The sequence below is a fragment of the Chelon labrosus genome (genome assembly GCF_963514085.1).
Source record: "Chelon labrosus genome assembly, chromosome: 1".
NCBI lineage: Eukaryota > Metazoa > Chordata > Actinopteri > Mugiliformes > Mugilidae > Chelon > Chelon labrosus.
Window position 1 is genome coordinate 11,826,989 of NC_140337.1, and position 21,251 is coordinate 11,848,239.

Here is a 21,251-nt window from a genome sequence, read left to right on the forward strand (position 1 = left end):
AGGGACTGCATGCCTTGACGTGACACACATTATCTGAGCAGCCACTGTAGCGGATGTGAAATGATAAGGTAACTTGTGCATGAACAAAAGCAAACAACGCTAAAACAAACCACAGGGTAAGGGTTTTGTCTGTTGTGCACGCAGACACAACATTCATCAGATTGCAATCTACCACAACTTTAAGATAAACTCACAAGGGAAAGTTATTAGTAATAAAAGAAAAGACACATTCCAGCAACAAAATCACCTGTGATACTAAATAAAGACAAGAAACTCCTATAGTTTTTCATCACATTTTATCATGTATGGTCATGAGTGGAGAGAAATAGCCAGTAATGCAGCTGTATACAGAGTCCAAATCTTTTTTCTTAAAAAAAAGAAAGAAGACAAACTTAAAAAAAAAAAAGACCAAAAAAAAATTGCACTCAGCTTTACAATACCTTTAGAAAGTAAGCCATCTAAAATTAACAATAATATCAACAATAATCATAGTAGCAATCAACATAATAGTCTCACCACTGAAAGCAGAGGATGATTGTTTAGTCTGAATTCTATTATACTCCTCACTAAGGTCAGATGTGGGGCGACGCAGTAAATTAATGGCTATAAGAAAAAATAATAACTTAGCCACATTTTTTTTTTTCAGGAAACGAACTGCTGCAAAACAGTCATCCTTTTGCTCTGCCAGGGACTACATTGCCTGCATTTAACAGGAGGAAGCTAATAATTTCCTAAACTAAAAACACACTTTATTCTCCTGCAACTCAACACAACAGGACAACCAAGACGTATGATCACTGTCAATAAGATCTGATTTGAACTCTCATTATGCTCTTGTCTTCCCCAAAACCTGCAGTAACTACAATTACAGCCTAGCTCTAACATTATGTCATTATCCTTTCTATGTTTTTTTTTTTTTTTTAAATTATGATCAGTTATGACACTGGAAAAACAACTGGCCACGAGACCACGTAACCAAAATTGCTATTAAAAGTAAAGTGGAGGCAAATACAATTCAGACTGCAGAATAAGAAAGACAAGGGCGATGTATGGGAGGTGAAAGTGCATTTGACATATTTACTCTGAAACTCTAGGCTGCTGAGCTGGATTTAATATTTAAATGAATGTATGGAGGAGGTCTCAGAAAGATGGGTAGTGGTTGAAGGGGGATGGTAGTGGGATCAGATTTCCCTTTGGCTGCTCCCATACACGCTCTCATCACTGTAGGCAATGTAGAGGAAAAAGTCCTCTTCGTGATGCTCCTAAGAAATACAGTAGAAAAAATATGTTAGTATCAACAGGAAAAGCACATACAACACTCTGGTTAGGATGCAATAACAGTGGGGTAGAAGATGAGCACAACTCTTGCCTGGTACAACAGTCCCATGGTAGCTGAGGTGGGTGGAATGACGTTGTTTACAAAGAAGAAGAGAGCATCCTCAGCTCGCAAGTGGATTCTTTTCCGGATGAGGAAGTAAAACTGTCCCACTAATAAATAAAGAGAATACAGGTTATCGTATCACATCATGTATTGTATCTTCTGATTCTGTTCAAATCTAAATTAATCTTAATATAATAATATTTCTCAAATACTCTTTAACAAACGTAGCGTTTACCTGTCAGGTCGGAGGGGACAAGATATTTCTTCTTGTCCAGATCGCCTATTCTGGCTTTGGGAGCCTTCTCCACAATTACCTGGGGGGGGGAAAAAAGAAACGCAAATGTATCACACAGTCCACTGAACACAGACTATCATGAATGAGAAGTACTTTGATCGTACGTTTCACTTTTCTCAGAAAGGGGATCTGAGAATGTACCAAATTGTCGGTCAAGGTTGGCCTAACAAATATTTAACCCAGTTGTTGTGTTTTGTTTAAAAGCTGTGTTTTCTGTGAAATTAGCTTTGAAGAAAACTGGTATATCTGCATGTTAGCATGTTGACATCTGGGGTTAAGTTAGGGACAAGAGAGAGCAAAACAAATAAAAAATAAAACAATAAAATAAGTAAAAACTATTTTAAGGTTATTCCCTTCAGGCTAAAAATAGGTGTGTAAAATGCTACCTGCTCACACGGCAACCAGTAACACATTACAGGGCTTAAGCTATGTGTTTATGCTTAGAATAATTAGCTACGACTATTTTTTTAAATCTTACAAACCATTTACTTCTATTGTGGTGTTATTCTACGGTTGCTAAGCTGAATATCATTGGGACGTAGACTAGATGTAGATTTTAAAATGTCCCTTTGGCTTCTAGAATAAATGCTAGATCATTTCCAGACATTTAAATAGACCAAATAAAAAATTCATAGAATAGGAAAGAGGTTGAATAATTATTAATAATGAGAGTTTACTATGTGTGTAAACAGCTGCAAAATGAAAAGGCCCCAACAATGGCACAAAAGAGACAACTGAAGCTGGTCAGACTACAAAAACACACATAGCACACAATAAACTGCTGACAGTTTTGACCCAGACGGTCGTGTTAGGTCAGTTTGGGGGGCAAAAACCCCAACAGCCCGTGGACTAAACAGCCTTTCTCCAGGAGCCAGGGCGAGGTAAACAAGCGCCCCTGTCGTTGTCAACACCTATTTTAGGGAGCACCGCTGTTAGCGACTCAATAAACTACACCCAGCTACCCGTTCAGATCACAGCCAGTGGACACACACACTCGTGTTTGTCTTTCACTTTCACAGCAGTCATGATCTTTACAGTCGGCTATGTTTTTTTTATTTTTTATTTATTTATTTTGTCACTAAATATATACGTTTTCTGATTCGTTAATATTGGCCTAAAGGAAAGGATTACACGTCGCTATCACTACCTGGCCTGTTCAGCGGGGCCGTTTTTTTTTTTTGGTTAACCCTTTAGCCTTTAGCATTGTTAGCTAGCTGTTTACTAACGTGGCAGTCAACTGTAGACAAAATGAGTAAAATTACGCCCAGCTAAAAATTTAACCACTTAATTGTGGTGTCACATCAAGCGTGTGTGTCGAGTGCCACAAACAACCGGCGAAACGTGAGCACGATAGCTTAAAATTAAGAGTCAGCAGTCCAGCTAGTCGCCCAACTGCTAACAACACAGATCGAGCTACGATGCTAACGCTAGCTACTTACAGGTACCCTGTCCGGATACTTCTTCCTTATCTTCTCGCCTTCGGACCGCCTTTTCTCAAAGGGGTGCTCTTCTTTGTACTGGAACTTCATCGTTAGAAGAGATGACAGACGACAAGTCGGTCACTCCGGGGATGTAGGATAGCGGGGCTGTTGTTGTTTTCACGAGACGACTCAATTCGCTGACACTCAAACACAAACGAGGCTAACTAGCTTTAGCTCGCTACAGCTGTTTTCCTAGTGCGACTGCGGCGGAAGGATACAATAACATTAACCATGACGTAGAAGGGAGTCTAGTTCGTAGGGTGTACTTCCCCCTGTTTTTGGACAGCACCGATGTTCACTATATATTGATAATCTGTGTTAATTCGAATACAAAATCCTCATTTTGATGAAATACATTTTTGAGGAGATTTAAAACCTATGATGCAATTTTTTTTCCGAGGGACTATTTTATTTTTAATCACCCGCTGCGCATTAAGACGTCGGGGGCGGAGGGCAGTGAGGAGGCATCTGTCCTTGTCATATGACCGAGGCCCAGCAGTTAGAGGCTGGAGAGAGGAAACTCAAAGACAAGCGACATTCAAAACAAATATTAGCTTAAAAATACACTGAGCTAAAGCAGGGGAGAATGTATTCATGAGATCTCCGCAAAATCTTACACAATATTTACTCACTATCCCAATCGCAGGGTTCAATTGTGGATTCTAGTTTCCCTTGTATGCGGTTGCCACATCGGGGAAGTAAATAAAAACTAGATTCACTGTATATAGAGCTTCTAGTTAGATCCACTATAACCAATAAGAGCATTTTATTAAAAGGGGCATCTTTTATTTTTTATATGCCTACCTCTAATGACATGAAATGGTTTCAGTTTCAGGATTACTACTGTGTAATTTAGGAAATTTACTGGGTTGTTTAAACTCAGAACACTTGTATGTTCATAGATAGCTTATAGTAACTTATAGTATACAATTTTTAAGGAAATTAAGTGTTTGTTCCAGGTTGCCATTTAGGCTATTTCCCAAAAGATTGACACAAAAGTTCCTAACCTGTGTGTTGCACAAGTGAGTCACATTTGTATGTCATGTGCTCCGCGGTCATGTGCCTGTTTGTTTTGTTTGAGCTGATAATGACACCGACGCAGATATATATATATATATATATATATATATATAAAAATCCCCTTTTTGTCTGTGCACTCGGCTCTTTGACGAAGAGTTCTGAAAGTGAAAGAATCTATTTAAAACTGCAATCTTAGTAGGCTACGCTACATATGTTTTTGTCTGATAAATATTCTATATAGCGTTCAACATACAGCCTCATCTCGGGTTGTCCGTATCAGGTTTCTTCAAGTCACTGTAGGTTTTGCCCTGCCCTGCTGCAGGACACTATGTCCTGAGTCAGCGTCCGAGGCCTGCACAGTGTGTTCTCCTCAAGACCGGATCAATCTCCCCTGCCTGCAAAATCATTTCTCCCACAAAAGCTTTCGTCACTGGCGACGCATCTAAAAGCGACACTTCCCCATCTACCACAAACCACTGATGGGATCCACAGGAACAGTCAATCTTTCCCACAAGGCTTACTCATCGAGTTGTAGCCTCCAACTCTTACACGCAGTAAAGCCTTGTACGGTAATGTCTTGTTGATGCGATGCTCTTATCTATAATGCTGCAGCACTTAGATGATAGCCGCACCTGCATCTGGTTTGTGGGTCCCAGCAGAGTACATTCCTGAAGAGATTACGCTCTAGGTGGGAGTGAATGCCAGCACAGTCTTTTCAACAGCAAATACATATTTGACTTTTGATTGGATTTTTTAAACCATCGGCAGGGAGTGATACGATAAATACCAGTTTAACTGTGACCAACCATGGTGGAGTTTCCTCTTCGTGACTTAAACCAGGGTGTGACGTCTAATGTTTACTTACTTGTTGAAAAGCCGGTTTTGACTGACCTGCAGATGTGCAATAAGTAATAAAACTGGACCGGCTCTGCTAAAAATGCTCATAACATTGTAGGAATACACACATATTATTAATCAAGAATTCCCCGAAAAACTCTGTTGATGAAGACCACGTGACTTGACTGAAATCTTCAGCACTAATAAATGGCCCTTAACATGAGGTTATTTATGTGACATACACTCACTTGCCAGTTTATTAGATACACTAGTCCTGCACTAAATCTCCTCTTCATGAAGGTTATGTATTCTGAGGCTGTGGTTTGTGCTATATTGTACCGACACATGTTTCTATTATTTTGACCACCCCATTTTAATCGAAGGGCTAGGCTAAATAACAGAAATACTTTAATGTTTATTGCACTGTAGTTTAACAGCATCAAAAACTTTATCCTCTGAAATAATCATCCAGTAGAGTTGCAACCTTTCTGATGCTGTTTCAACATAAACTGAACATTATAACGGGCATGGAGGAGGATTTAGTGCAGAACTGTTACATTACAATGCATTTGTTATCACTGGTGTACCTAATGAACTGGCAAGTGAGCGTATGTGTAAAGATAGAATCAGATAACTTGCACATGTCCCTTTCCTACATGTTTGCCACACACACAGATGAGAGATGCACACAACAATTACAAACTACTGAGACCTGCAGCAGTGAGGAAAGGTGCAGCTAAAGCCACGGCTGTGAACAAGTTGAACAACAAGAAGGATGACACAAACGCTTGAATCTTTAGCTTCGGTGCCAAAGGTTATTCTAAAGTTAGTTTGCCTCCTGAGCAAAGACAACTGAGCAGACCAGAGCAGTTCCCCGTTAGGCCACATGGTGGCAGCAGATTATTAGCCAGAGTGCGCCTCACACAGAACCCGAACTCCAGCTCTCATCCCAGTGAAGTTAGTCTGTTGACAAGCGACCTAATGTTATGGCTGGAATATGAGAAACTGCAGAATTAATTGCATTAAAAGAAAACAAGCTGAATTGTAACTGGTCGATACTGACAAGTGTTTTATTAGTAACACAGACCTGGAGACAGAGCCAATAAGAAGCCGCTGTGAGCCTTGACAAGACTGACATTGTTCAGAAGGCATTTTAAGATGGAGGGTCTAATAGATGAACCCATAGAGTAAGGGGTGAGAACAGAAAAGGGGAAGGCTGCAAATTTGAATCAAATACAAAAAAAAACAACTGCAACAAAAACAGAAGAGAGGAAATTAAGTGCAATTCCTATTAGATGAAATCAGGATGGCATCAAATGGCAAAAAAAGGGGGGAGAGCAAAATGTCATATCTTATATTGTGGTAACAGAGAAACAATCAGATATGGAAAGGCGGCACGGCAGTCCACGTATCGTTACAAGCCATTCTTTTTTTCCTCACAACTTTTAAGTCTTTATCACCGAGAGAGATTTGGGGAAAGAAGAGATTGTTATGGTCTGAGGGGAAAAACTCTGCTTGGCTATTTGTCCAGAAAAAACGCCTGTGGATGGTGCGCTGCAAGCAAAGGTCCACCTATTACATCATTTTGACTGATCCATTCTCGGCGGGAGAGAGAGAAAAAAAAAAAAAGTACCTCGGGAATCAATGAATCACAGCTGGAACATGAGTTGATCTAAAAACGGGCGGTTTTCTATTTTCCTCTACTCAGTTGCTCCGAGGGGTCGAGACAGTAAATTGATGTCTGCTGAAGTGCAATGTCCGGTGATGATGGAGGAGAAGAAGAAGAAGAAGAAGAAGAAGAAGAAGAAGAAGAAATAATAATGTAGAATTGTCTTTGTTGCTTTGCTGATCCTCCTCTTTCCCCGTTCCCAATCTTCAAAAAAGTTTAAAAAGGACTAACGAACTCAGCAAGCATACTCCGACATACGTACACAAGCTCACCTCCATACGCACACAGTCAGTATCAGGAGCGATAAGGCAGAGAGGCTCCGTTTTGTTTTGGAAAAAAAAAAATTACAAATAAAGAATCAAGAAGAGAAAGAAAAAAAAAAAAAAAAAAAGCTGGCTCCCCCTGCCGCCCCAGTAGTTTCTGGGCTCTGGTGATCCCACACTGTTCATCCCATATTAGGCGCTCACCCCCAACCCTCATCTCCTCAGGACACGTCTGGTCTGAGAGGCTCAGAGAGGGCTGGCGGGTCGTCTGCGTGGGAACGGAGGGCAGGATGGAAGCCGGCAGAGAGGGAGAGGCTGCTCAGCAAGCCCCGTCCCTCTCCATTCAACCAATCACCAGAGCCGGTGCTGGTGGAGGTTTCGACTGAGGACGGAGCGGACATCAGCAGTGAACCTAGACAGAGAGAGAAGTACAATTCAGCTTCCTGTCTGCTTAGCCAGTAAAAGGACGTATGTTCATTACTGTGGTATTAATTTATCCGTTTAACGAGGTCTTGAACTGGAAATTGTGGTCACAACATGGAAAATGTGTACACGAAATACTTGCCGTTAAGTCGTAACATCAGCTGTAAGAATAAGAATAAAGCTGCTAGACAACTGTTGGTATCTAGACACCAAAGTTAACAGTTTAACAAACTAACAAAAGGAGGAAGCCACTAGGAAATCACACCATCATAAGCTCTTTATACAGAGTCAGTGGTGATGAGCTGTGAACATCGTCTAATAACACCTCCAAAGCTCAATAATAATAAACAATCTACCTCTCTTTTCTCTAAATACATAAAAGCGACATTGAGCAGGTTACAGTCTAACTGTGGACAGAGCCACACTACTAGTCAGACCCATCTTCCAGTCTTTACGCTAAGCTAACTACATCCAGACTCTCTTATCAACCAATTCCTTAAAAACTGTCCTGAAAGCATTGTGTGGCTGCAACATGATAGCCTGACAGGGTTTTGTGCTCAACACTGAAGAGACAGCAGGTGACGTCAACACCCTTCGAGCTACTTATGTTAATCAGAAAGGTGTTATCTGCAGTCCATGTAAATGTAGCAAAATTAAAATTTGGTTATGTCTTCAATCGTGTAAGTCGGTTGTGGTATTTAGCTCGTTTAAATTGAGGAAGCACCGTGCGCGTACGGCTTTAAACGGTGGAAGAAGCAGGCCACGCGCGAGGAGTGTTTGCGCTGTCTGTTTGCTTTCATGCCATCTTTATTACGGCTTTTACCTTAGTGCATCCAGCATAGGCAGCAAGTTAAGAAGTGCTGTGTCACTAGGGTCGCTGAACCAGGACTTGATGGGTATTGCATTGTCTGCGGGGTAGAAAGCAGTCAGTCAGTCAGACAGTGGTGTCAGGGAAATGGACACGGGTGTGATTTTATGCTGCGCTATTAAAGATGTCACTGAGGATTAGAGGAGTCAGGATTTAATGCAGTGTTACAGATTTTACAATAGAGGCCTTGTAGAGGGAATAACGTTTTCAGTTATAGGTCCTCCTCTTGCCTCATCACAAGGTTGATGTCTTCTTTTTGTTTTGTATGTTAAAGATGAGCGTACACAAAAAACTAGACGGTCTGTTGATCTGCATCCAGAGACTAATATAGGTCAATAATAACTGATAATTTTACTGAAACTGTTGACATCTTTTAAAAGTAGAAATAAAACATCCAGATTATTCAAAGCAAAAAATACTGACTCCTATACTGTACATGTGAAAAGGCCCAGGTGGAACTGATAACATTAATGACGCCTTGCTATCAGCAGCTCGTTAGCTCATTAGTTACATCTGTGTTGGACACCGACACGCTGTGAAAAGAAATGCGCACCAACATCTGACCTCCTCTAACGTGTGTACGGGTTAGAATCCTTCAGATTTATCACCGGGCTCAGACTACAGGAGTTCTGGGCTGATTTATCCCCCGATTCACAACAATCAGAGCATAAATCGTGTCCCAAACCTCGACGTTCAGCACAAATTATCTGGTAACGTGAGATGTTTACAGATCTGCTGTTGAGTCTCACACATATTCATCAGGGCCGCTCCACTCGTACATGTCAAACACGTTTGAGCTTTAGGATTAAACAAATACAGGTGACTATGTTGGTACTTTCACAACAAGAGAATAGGCTAATAGCTAACAGGTAGCTACTGTAGAGTGATATTAAAACGGACTGTTAAATTCTATCTCCAGATCTCGAAGTAGACAGGACAGACAGAACAATTCACACTCTGATTCACACTTGTTTAGCCTGCTGCTTTTGTTTTTTTCCCTCACTGTATTATTTTTAGGTTTGACTGCCGGTTCATCAAACGATGCAGCAGGTGTATCAATGCCACCTACTGGACTGGAGCGTGGATCAGTAGATTTGCAGGAAGTCGTTGTGCCACAGCCTCCATTTTGTTTACATCTGCTTTTCTATAAGATCACGTGAGGCGGTGCATTCAATGCTCCCTGATCATCTGAAAGCCTGTAATGTGTGTTGTTCTGTAATATTACGAATAACACGAATAAAGTGCTTGTTTGGGATTAGAGAGAAAAACGTTGTGATCCTCCTTAAGTGTGTGACGCAACATGATTTCAAAATCATGTAGGATTTTAAAAGTCCTGTAGTCTGAACCCAGCTCAAAAAGTGTCTTGACAGTGAGTGTAAACCAGAGAATGAGTCAGAGTGGTCTTACCTGGATGGCTACGATAAGCACCAGGCGAGTTGTCCAGGATAACAATACTGGACAGGTCATCGTGTACTACAGACAGGTCTTTAATATAACTACCTAGATCCAATGTACAGTGCTGGTAAAAGAAGCAAATCACAAAAGTTACAGACCCCAACCAAAAAAAAAGAGAAGTCTTTAGAAGGCCCAATCTATCTTAACTTATATCATAAATACAGGGTAGAGCGTACCTGTCTGTAGTATCTGCGTTTCAGGATGTTCCTGTTGTTGTCCAGCTTGTCTGCCACTGCTGAGCCATAGATCTCCATACTGGCTGTAAAAACCACCAGCTCATACCACTGGCTCACCTGTGTACACAAGTTATAGTCAGGGCTCAGTACGCCACAAAGGATCCTGATACAAAACAAATACATTTTTATGGCATCCTGTAGCGCCAGAGTGCAGAACAATGGAGAAGATGACAGACAATATAAAAGGTAACCCAGCAGGAGCGGTGACATTTGTGCGCGCTACGGTTCACTACAATTTAAAATTAATGGGGAAAGTGTTGTCTGATTGACACTCACCACTTCTAAAAAGAAGTCGACATGCGGCCTTTTATGTACGAAGAATCTGACTGGATGTTTATCGATGACGACCTGCGTGGAAGAGGAAGCAGATGGACGCGTTTAGTTTTGACAAAAACTGTTTCTAGACTCCGACTTTACACCGATGTCTGCTTGGCCGTACTTTAAGGATGAAGTCTGGCGGCGTCCCCGGTCTCACTGTGGGCCTGAGGACCCCGTCATGGTGAGAGTGGATTAGTGTCTCATCCAGGTCCAGAACCAGAATCTTCCGCTTTACTGCATCTGGAGTTCATTGGACAACACGTTCAGTATATTACAGTAAATTACATACATGTACAAACAGAACTGCTGGCAACCTGCCTTTATTTGAAACTGGGAATGCTTCATTTATCTGACAGAATAAAGAGCCGACCTTTTACTTGTTCACAGTATTTACACAGCTCAGTGAAATTAAAAGCTCATGAGCATCCATTTCTAAATCAAATCTGTCTTGAGTTTACAAATCATGGGACATTTAGGTGTTTTTTTTACAGCTTCTTTAGACTTTACGAGGCACTTGTTGCCATTTTCAATTTTAGTTGGGCATAAAACTCAGTTATTTACAAGGATATGTCACTACGTGTAATGGTCTCTCAATATTCTTAAAATGCACATAAAAACAGTGAGATGCATTAGAAAATCCTCTGGGAGGTTGTGAACAAACTACTAGTGAGGAAATAGCGTACTTGACTTAAGTCAACAAAGTATGGGAATAGAGCAGCCTGATATAAGTAAGAGAACTGTTTTAGTCAAAAGCAGAAAAGCGGATTTGTTTAGAAGAATCACGTTTTACAGAGCAACTGAACGGCTGATTTATGATCATGAGACAGCGTTTATTAAATGGCTTCTGTGGCAAATTCATTCATTCATTCATTCATTCATCTTCTGTAACCGCTTGTTCCTGTTAAGGGTCGCGGGGTCTGCTGGAGTCTATCCCAGCTGCCATCGGGCGAGAGGCGGGCTAGACCCTGGACAGGTCTCCAGTCTATCGCAGGGCTAACACACAGAGACAGACAACAATTCACATTCACACCTACGGCCAATTTAAAATCACCAATTAACCTAATGAGTAGGTCTTTGGACGGTGGGAGGAAGCCGGAGTACCCAGACACAGGGAGAACATGCAAACTCCACACAGAAAGGCCCAGTCGGCCCATGGATTCGAACCCGGGACCTTCTCGCTGTGAGGCATCAGTGCTAACCACCTCGCCACTGTGCCGCCCTCTGTGGCAAATTGTCATTTGCAAATGATGGTGAAATAAATGATCTGATTGTCAGATGCCTACATATTTTCAGACTTCTGCACTTGGTGAGTTTCTGTAATAAATTCTCAGCTGCTAGGACGACCACCGATAAGCCCCAACAAATGACTTTGAGCCTTAAGCCTTTTTTTTCCCCAGGTAGACATCTCTAACTGATTCCAGATAGTGCTCAAATATTTTTAAGGCTTTAGAGACTGAGTAGATGTGCCCTTCACCTCTTGAAAGCCGACCTTGTTTCATCAGCTATGTGATACACAAACTTAAAGACTTAAGTTGCTTTAATTCTGCCCCCCGGCGTCATCGATAGGGGCAGAAATGTCGGCCATTAACAGCTGCCTGAATGTAAAGGAATCAGTCATTCACTGGAGGCCAGGCCAGGATCTCCTCCTGAGGTCAGCGGTGTGAGTGAGAGGCAAGTAAAGTAGAACTGAAATACAATCCTTCCTCTAAGTCGAGAGTGTGCTGTTGAATGAGCTCTCTGCAGACAGAAGGGAAGTTCATTCAGAGCGCAACAAACCAGTCCACGCTAGCAAGAGCACCGAATGTGCCCTACATAACATTTGCGTTTTTCACACCAAGTCGAGGCAGGAAACTACAATAAATCGTGAGCCCACCACAAGGTGAAAGTAAAAGAAGCGTTAAATGTTCTTTTTGGTGGGACAATAATTACCTTACCAGACACAGACAAACTAGCAAGCCTTTTAATTTTAGCTTTGTGGTTACAGGTCTTGAGAACCGCTCTGGTCTGTTTGCTGCCTCTTTAGCAGCTGGGGCTTGTTGTGCAGTGTTATTTATTATACCAAACACTGTTTTCATTATGTTGATAATGTATTCTTGGCTATTAAAACTGGGGCACTCTGGGGACTGTTTGGTTTTTCTGATTTCTGATCTCACACGGCACTGACAGGTGCAGTTTCAGGGTATTCATACGACCTGTCTGTATTTCAGTTGTAATGAAAGAAGGACGGCGATGGCATCACTCTGTAATGTTGCAGCCAAATACCTTATACGCAAACCCTTCTTTGTTGGTTTATTATTAAAAGACAACAGCTAACCAATGCAGCGCAGCAGGTTTACTGGATTAACCGTGAAAGACGACACATGAGTTTGTCTCATCACAGTAAATAAATATGTACAGTTATGGGCAAAAGTCGTGACACGTAAATGACAGTGACTCTGATGAGGCAGTACGACAGGAGTAAAGTCTGTCTGAACTCATTTTTGAGATGAATGAGCAGGAATGATTGTGTGTCTGCACAAACGCGCTGTTTTGTTTATGAATTACGTTTTCTGCACGATGAATTCTTCCTTGACAAACTGGTTTGACATCTTAATTTCCACATTATAAACATAATGGGTTGGCATCTCTATTCAGCGTTATCTGACATAACAAAAAAAAAAACCTAAAGCATGTCACATTCCACTGATACAAGTCTATAATCTGTTGTTACAAATCTTTCATGGGGGCCCTGGTATGTCAGCAGAACGGCCTCTGGTGTACTCACTGAGTCTGTTTCTGGAGATGGGTGACAGAGGCAAAGTGTCGTATCGCACCGTCTGATACTGGATTATCTGCAAATGAGCAAAGGCAAATGAAAGGGTCAGGAAACAGCCTCAATAGATCGGGACGCTGTTAAAACAACACATACAACATATTGAGCCGCGATGAGATGAAACTACAGCATGACAAGATTTTGAAGTATGATGACATTTGCGAGAGCCTCTGATCTTCATTTGCTGCCGTCTTCTTTTCCAAGGCAGAGGGTTTCTGTGTAATTTCACATAAAAGCCCCTTATTAGTGTTCTGGGATTCCCTCTGGGCATAAAGAAAAGTGGTTTTCTGTTTTATTCATCAAAAAGGGTCACAACTGAAATTAAACCACGCTTTAGATGACTTGAACCTGAGGTAAGACTAATATCCCCATGAAGGCCTTTTAAAAGCCAGAGTCAATATTTCAGCCAACAAAACATTCTTTGGAAACTAGATCAAGCGAAGTAACAGAGGAAAACATCATATTGAATTAATGAATTAAGCCGGTTTTGTCCAACACGTGGCTCTCCCTCCGCTGCGCTCAGGATGACTACAGAGAGAGAATCCTTCCCAGTGCCACTCTGGCCCAGGGGCTCTACACTTCCCTTCGCAGCGCTATTTTTATCCCCTCCAGCTGTCGGCGAGTGTCAGCGGAGCGCGGGGCATGCACAGAGAGGGAGACTCGCAGGGTGACTTTGACGGAGCCCGGGTTCGCTCGGGCACCTAAGCGTTGGACGGGGCCTCCCTCTTTGTCCCCTCCCGCTGCTGCCTGGCAGACTGAGCTCGGGGGAAGCCTATTGGTGGCAGCAGCTGCCGGGCACCGCGGGGGGGGGACCTCAACCTCCACTCGGCTCTCTGCACCTCCAAGAGGGTCCATCTGGAACCCTCAGCCTGCGAACTCACACCGAGCGCTTAGCCTATAGACGAAGGCTGCAGCTAACATCTCAATTATTCGGCTCTCTAAACCTGGCATCTAAAAAAAGATAAGCAGACAGAACTTACATTTGTGTAGCCAAATGGTAAACGGTCTGCACTTATACGGCGCTTTTCTACCATATCGGTGCTCAAAGAGCTTTACCGTGTTTCACCAACGGTGGAAGCCTCCATTCTAGGTGCTCGCTCACCACTGGGAGCTTCTCCAAGTTCAGTGTCTTGCCCCACTTTGATCAGCCTTTGGTCGGGCAGGGACTGAACCACCGAACCCGCAGCAACAACCTTGTGGACACCTTCTCCACAACCTGAGCCACAGTCGTCCCAAATGTAGGAATTAATTCATCAATAACTGACTAAGTCATTTGACTTGATTACATTTTCTGCTGTTTCAGCCCCGACTGCACGTTTGGCCGTGCACCGTCACCGTACCATGCAGGATAATAAACAAAACACTGATGCTGCCTGGTGTGATTGACACACAAGCATCTCGTCACTTGTTGACACGGAGGGATTATGACGTGGTCCTAATATTCATAATCCAATAAATCGCCTATTGATCAGGTCACTCTATCCACTGTGGACTGATTCATAAACAACAGTGGATTATTATATTTACAGAAGAGGTTTTTTATCAATGTAAGTTAAGACGCGTCAAACTGAAAAAGATTTTCTGTCGATTCCCTTTTGCTGGTAGGTCCTGACTGAGTCAGGAGCGTCAATCCTCACACCTGTTACGTCCGCCCATAGGCTCACCTGCATTTAAACGCTCATTACATACTGTGAGCAGGCCCTGGATCGTGACACTCTTCCAGTGCATCACAGGCCGCAAACAACGGAGCTAAACTGTGAGTGAGAATGAGAGAAACAGAGGCAGAGTGAGAGAGAGAGAACAGTGCACTCTCTGTGCCGGCATAATCCCTCTCACTTCAGCCGCAACATGGACTGAACCACTCACTCTCTCCTCGGAGCCTGTTGACAAGTGTTACTGCAACACAATAAACTGCAGACAAACCTCGACCAGCAAGACGATTACAACACGCGCAGGGCACTCCTCCAAGCTTTGTTGCTCTGATACGGCGCTCGAGCCGAAGTCCACTCATGTTACAACACATATGCATGGCTATTAACGATCCGAACGGCACCTGTGTGTTATGTCCAAGTTGCAGGCGTGTGACTTGTGTCACCTTAAATGCCATGTTTATTGTGGGGGCATCTGTGAGCCACTGAAGGTGACCTGTGGGCCGGTGCAAGCTGCTTCTTAAATTTAGTGTTTGGATGTGGGAGGTTTCTCGACTGGATGTGGGTCGTTATTAAAGAGCTGAAAATGAGTCCAAAATTTAATCTGCGACGATTTTTTTGTTGCCTCAAGAAGAAAACGTGAATCGTTGTAAAGTTTTTGTTACATAAAAATGTGACGATTTGTGTTAAATATCACTAATTTAATGTTTTCTTCAGATTGATGTGCCTTTTTATGTTTTGGACAGTTAGCCCACATTAATTATAAACACTTTTTTACAAACCAAATGAAAACGAAAGTTGCTTTTAGTTCTTTTAAAAACCTGAAATGATAATGAAATCATTAGACGCAAAAGGCTTCAGGCTTGAACTGATAATGAAAGTGGGTAGGCGTACAACTTTGGCGAACTTTAACATCCTGTGTGTGTGCGCTGTTTATTCGGGTTTTATGGTTTTAATAACTGTTTTATAGTTTTAAACAAAGTAAATTTAGAAGCAATCCCACCCATCACGGCGCTGGATGACAAAGCAATACGTTGGACAATTATTAAGTGAAAGCTTGAGGCTTCCCAGTGGGATTTGTTGAAACTTTTACATAATTTAAACATGTAATGAGGCAGATAGCGCGGCTCAGGTGAGAAATACAGGTGAACTGGTTGTCTGAGAAGCATCCAAGCATCTGAATAGGTGGATGTGACCTGTAAATTATTATTATTAAGGCACACTAGAGTCGTGGCAACCTAGAGAGTCGGCTCACTAGTCACAGAAGCACAACAGGGAAAAACAGACAAACACGTTTCAGAGCCCTTCTCACCGTTCGTAGGTGCTTCCTGAGGATGTACATGATGAAGCCCCATATTCTGGACGTTACGCCGAGAAAAGTGCGGATGCCAAGTAAACACTGCCGGGTCTTCAGCATGTTGACGACCACGCAAAGACCCCCCCCCACAGCAATTCAACTTCAATTCTCTGCCGATACGCACGCTTTTAGCCCAAGTTGCTGGGGTAATTAGTGAAGGGACTTGGCTTCGCTGCTACACAGTCAACCCCCCCCGTCTTTTAGCCACAGCCGCCAAACTAGCTATTCAAATTATCGAGAGGCCAAGCAAACGTGTGAGTACCTCGCTCTGCACACTTGTGGCTCAATTAGCAATAAATTGGGTGCATTCGCATTGTAACCGTGACAGACAAACGTGGACGTGGTCGAAAGAAAAAGCCGCCGCACGACGACTGCTGCTGCTGCTGCTGTATGGACCTTAGCACGCAGCTCGCTGACAAGCTAGCTCGGCAGCTAGCTCTGTGTACTAACTACCGTTAGCTTTTAGCCACCAAGCTACCGCTAGCTCGACAGGGTGACCACCTTGAACCTTGGACAAAAATACAACCCAAAAAGCTGTGGGGCCGTTCGTTGACAAGCACCGGGTCAACGCGACTTCGGTCTGTGCGGCGTCCGAAAAGAGACGGTTTAACAAAAGTTCCCAAAAGTCTAACCGGTCCGGTTAAAATCAGTTTGTAGTCCAGTGGAAATCCGGAATGAAACTGCGAGCCGCCATAGCCGCCTTGCCGTCACTTCCGCGACGAGCTCTCTGTGTGGTTGCGCGCAGCACGTCCACGTGGAAAGAAAATAAACAGACGTGGACGAGCGAGAGTGTGAAAATGTGTTAAAAACACACCTTTGTACTAAAGTATTCAGTGTGCTTTTTCATTTTTTTTTAACTTTTTTTCGTAGCCTTTACGACTACATGATTCCTGAAAAGATATTTGCGTGTCTAAGGTTACATAATGTATGCGCTCATGTTGACAGTGGCGTAATTGGTCTCAATAAACGGTATTATATTGTTCCACTGTGATTCAAGGTTGTAAAACAATAAAAAAATAAAAAAATAAATAAAAAAAAGCACTGAATCACTTATTATTTTTTTTATTTTTGGGCTGGATCAGCTTTTTATAGTTGCTAGCAGACACGTGGGCTTGTTAACTGCCAATTAATGCCAAGAAGTTTCTTACATCTAATTAATTATTCCAAGATAAATCTCCCCTTACACTTTAACTATTAACTTTAGCATATACATGAAAAATAGTTTTCACTGGTTTGGTGAAAATAGGATTTAATCACTTTTGCAGTCATTCATTGGGAAATCAACATGTTCAGTCTTATTTGGTACAGAATGTAAAACTTTTTCATAAATAATATCTCCAAGCATGCTTTAAAAGGTTCCAAATAGACTCAAGAGTGGTTGCGTCTGATGAGGAGACAAAATCTATTTGGGATCTTAACCACGTTTTCTGGTTGTGGGTTAGACAGTTTTATTTTGCCCTTCTCAGGCGCTTTTATGGGCTCTGAAAAAAGAAATATCCGATTATATTAAAAGAAAATAAATGAATGCAGGAAGGAAATGTAAGATATTGTTTTGGGTACCAGAAATACATGTTTTTCTGATCATTTTAATCTCCTTATTTTGTCCCAGCCATAGCAATAAACCAGTGTGTAAACAGAAAGAGAGATGTCTACTTATGAAAAAAGAAGTACAAAGAAACAGTCAGATAAAAAACATTTTATTCAGTAAGCAAAAAAAAAAAGTAATACTAATTTTAAAACTCCTGCATGAAGCCATTTTGTAAATATTTAACGGATTTCTTACAGAAATACTGGACATTATTTTACATATTCTCTGTGATGACTTAAAGGAAGCGAGGCTTCAGTACTGAAAATGACTCAGAGGACGGATGAAGCATACATCATGTGTGCCTTCAGCAGGTTTCATGCCTCAGCTCTACACATCGAGATCATCATCGGGGTCCTCCTGGTCATAGTCGTCGTTGGCGTCAGGCTCGTACAGAATTCGTCCTGAACCCTGGCCCGAGTGGAGCAGAGCAGATTTCCTGCAAGATGAAAGTCTTTTAAAGTCGCTTGTAAAATAACATATTGGATCTGATGACTGAGTAAAGAGAGATGAATTTGGGTTATGAAAGTTTCTGACTTCTCTCTGCTGAAGACAAAGGGAAGCGCAAGTTTCTCCTTGGCCTCTCTCTCTGCATCAGAAAGTCGAAGATTGAAGGTCAAGTTAGCCGTTGGGTCCGTCTACAGAAACAGAAAAATGTCACTTCTCGGTCCTGTTATTTTATTTTTACTCACTTCATCTATGTATGGTGTGAGTCTAATTTCACATGTTATATTATACTGCACCTGCTCCTCCTCGGGGTCAGTCTGTTTGTGTCCGTGATGGCTGGACCTGCTCAGTATAGTGACTGTAAGATCCTCTTTGATGCTGAATATCGCCTCCTGAGAACAAAAAAATAACTTTCCATAAATTCCAACAGTGCAGGGACATAAAATATAGTCATCCCAATGCAAACACTGCTTACATCTTGCATAACTTTCCCCGATTTTGAGCGCTTTGTCAACTTAGCCAACGCTTCATCTCCCTTCACTCCACTTGTTACGGTGATGACTGAAGTAGCCAAGCGGCAGACACTTCCCACAGTTCCCCTCTGGTGCATATCCGCGTGGAGCAGACCAATAATAGCTCTCACAGCTCCCCCTAATGAAGACATGGGAAATAATCCTTAAGTAACCAAAGCACTGCATGTTGTTACAGTTCCACTTTACTCTAAAAAAGGACAACCAAGAAAATATGTCTGATATACACGGTGCACATGGTGTATATTTGTCATGCGACATTAGTAAAGATCAGGTCACTCCTAAAACCTTCCGTCACGCAGTAAAACCACATAAAAGCATGCGCTAACATACCTTTTTTAAGTTGCTGAAGAGTCTTGCAGACATCAGGCGGACTAACGTGTCTTAATATCCACGACAGAGAGTCGATAACTAACGTAGCTGGTTTAGGGTGTGATGTTTGTTTGACCAGATGTGTAAGTTCCACCGAGGAGAACTGGTGGACTGTGAAAGCTGGGTGATGAGTCCACCCAAGAGGGTCTGTGTAAGCATTATGAAAGTGTAACCTGAAGTAAAAGAAACAGACAATTAATTGTAATTAATGGCTTCAGTACAAATAAAATAAAATAATCTTTTGATTCTTTTTTTTGGTATAAACTCCCCAAACATTCAGCTGATGAAAGAGCAACACATACTCACAATGAAGAAGTTGGAGACAGTGGCTATATTTAACTGTTAACATGCACACGCAATATAACGGCCGGATAAGATATACGTGTTCACATTCACCAAAACATAAATAAGAAGACAACTTTAGAAATGTGGTTCTGGCTGCTGTGGATCCTCAGTCTGCCGGAAATATAACTGAAGAAGAAGTTGTTGTTTTTTTTTTTGTTGACAACACTGAATTCATTCAATAGCAGAACATGACCAAGACGGATGCACATTTTCAACAGCGCTGCCCACATTTATTCCAGCTTCCTTTATCTTTTCATTTGAACAACTTGTTTTTTAAGTTGTTGGCGCAGAAACTTGTCACATCACTTGAGCCCGACTGTCCTCCAGCTCCGGCTTCAAGTTCAGAGACGTGCAAGTTGGGTTGATTGTTGATTTTAAATGGTTGTAGGTGTGCATGTCAGTGTGAATGGTCTCTTTGTGTTAGCTCTGTGATAGACTGCTGACCTGACCAGGGTGTACCCCACCTCTCACCCAACGACAGCGGACAAAGGCTCGGGCCTGAGACACTACGGGATAAGCGCCATTAGATAATGGATGGATGGGTGGGCCGATTAACAAAGGGTTTGAACCACCCTTGTCAATCTGAATTGAAATTTCCTCCTGTCTGGCCAGTCTGTTCTGACTGAGGCATTTATATTCTGATTGTGCCGTTATTGTGATTATTAGTGTGATACTAGTGCCAGGTAAAAATAGCCACTCAATGTTTCGCATTTTGTTTGATAAAAGACGACTGACTAATTGTTTCTGCACTCATTTTGAATACCTCTGAGTGGCTGATGTTTTCAGTCCATCTTTCAGCTCTTCCTCACTGACCTCAAAGCCAATGACATGGACAACTTCCTCCCTAAAACATTGAGACAACCTTATTAACAAATACATCACTCAGACACATTGTTAGGTAGATATGTAGAAAGAACTAGACAGTTAACTGTACTGCTATCTTTAAATACCTGTTTAAAGCAGCACTGATGAAGCTCTTCAGGAGGTGTCGTCCAGAATAACTACAAGAATCTGTCAATGCAAATAGACGTTACACCACTTTAACCTATTAACATTTGTCACGTGTTTGTTATTGTTTGCAGTTTAGACTTGAACTCGGAGCATTTACCTTGTATTAAGAGAAACCCTCCACTGTCAGTGCCTTGCAATAGTTCAGACAACATGGCATTACACAGTGTGTAACCGGTAGCTTCAGCTAGATAGCATGCTTCTTGGCTCACAACCCTTTTTAAACGTGGGCACCTTTTTAAAAACGCGACTTTAATTTAACGGAGAAACAGCAATATCTCTCAAAGATTATAATAATAAATATCTAAAGTCGCTGTGGGTTACGTTTCACACAAACGAAAGCTCCTTTTACTCGATGGAAGTCGAGCATGTTTCGCTAGGTAACATCAGAGAACGTCTAATATGGGGAGAAGTTCCACTCTCACTGAACTTCCGGGTTCTGAACTGTTGCAGTTCCACTCTGATTCCATATGAGGGCGCTCTCAGGACGAGTGCAGAATGAATGGCGGTCTATGGAGCAGTACCCCTCAAAATCCACTTTTCTCAGGATATAATTTTTTGTGCAGTAATTTGAATATTGAATTTGAAAGGAGATGCAAAGAAATTACACACTGCTGGGTGTTAGATTTTTTAGAGTCACTTATTTTGCTTTAAAAAGTATTTTAAAATGTCAATGACGTCATACACATCGTACGACCAGATACTGCTTTACGGAAATCCTTCAGCCACTGCTTTGGTGCTTTCGCGCTCTGCACTTTCTTTTCTCTCGAGGCATGGACAACACAGCTGACACGGGTAAATAATCGTGCTAGAAGAGTTTCTGTTTCGTTTTTATTTAAAAGACCGGCCCGAAAAAAAAAAAAACTTGGGCGAAAAAGTCCGTCTTAACATTCTGGTCCC

The 21,251-nt window shown here is 42.0% G+C and overlaps 3 protein-coding genes across 4 annotated transcripts; all 3 read right to left on the reverse strand.

Moving 5' to 3' along the window:
- Positions 1-279: 279 nt before the first annotated feature.
- Positions 280-3,358, reverse strand: LOC311499953 (gamma-aminobutyric acid receptor-associated protein). Its single transcript, XM_084561098.1, has 4 exons — positions 3,116-3,358; positions 1,617-1,695; positions 1,370-1,488; positions 280-1,262 (listed from the first exon to the last, which is right to left on the reverse strand). The coding sequence occupies exons 1-4, from the start codon at positions 3,203-3,205 to the stop codon at positions 1,182-1,184; spliced, it is 369 nt and encodes a 122-aa protein (XP_084417224.1). The 5' UTR covers positions 3,206-3,358; the 3' UTR covers positions 280-1,181.
- Positions 3,359-4,276: 918 nt separating this feature from the next.
- On the reverse strand, positions 4,277-17,032 carry ctdnep1a (CTD nuclear envelope phosphatase 1a). Its single transcript, XM_084560988.1, has 8 exons — positions 16,020-17,032; positions 13,011-13,077; positions 10,368-10,486; positions 10,205-10,276; positions 9,869-9,985; positions 9,645-9,756; positions 8,193-8,277; positions 4,277-7,358 (listed from the first exon to the last, which is right to left on the reverse strand). The coding sequence occupies exons 1-8, from the start codon at positions 16,122-16,124 to the stop codon at positions 7,298-7,300; spliced, it is 738 nt and encodes a 245-aa protein (XP_084417114.1). The 5' UTR covers positions 16,125-17,032; the 3' UTR covers positions 4,277-7,297.
- A 631-nt stretch (positions 17,033-17,663) lies between these two features.
- elp5 (elongator acetyltransferase complex subunit 5) lies at positions 17,664-20,732 on the reverse strand. Of its 2 annotated transcripts, none has more exons than XM_084556799.1 (8): positions 20,452-20,732; positions 20,294-20,354; positions 20,107-20,187; positions 18,960-19,171; positions 18,572-18,747; positions 18,393-18,488; positions 18,187-18,287; positions 17,664-18,088 (listed from the first exon to the last, which is right to left on the reverse strand). In XM_084556799.1, the coding sequence occupies exons 1-8, from the start codon at positions 20,504-20,506 to the stop codon at positions 17,980-17,982; spliced, it is 891 nt and encodes a 296-aa protein (XP_084412925.1). In that variant the 5' UTR covers positions 20,507-20,732; the 3' UTR covers positions 17,664-17,979. The 2 variants fall into 2 exon arrangements, with proteins under 2 accessions (XP_084412925.1, XP_084412924.1); XM_084556798.1 differs by having other exon boundaries at positions 17,664-18,103.
- Between the last annotated feature and the right edge of the window lie 519 nt (positions 20,733-21,251).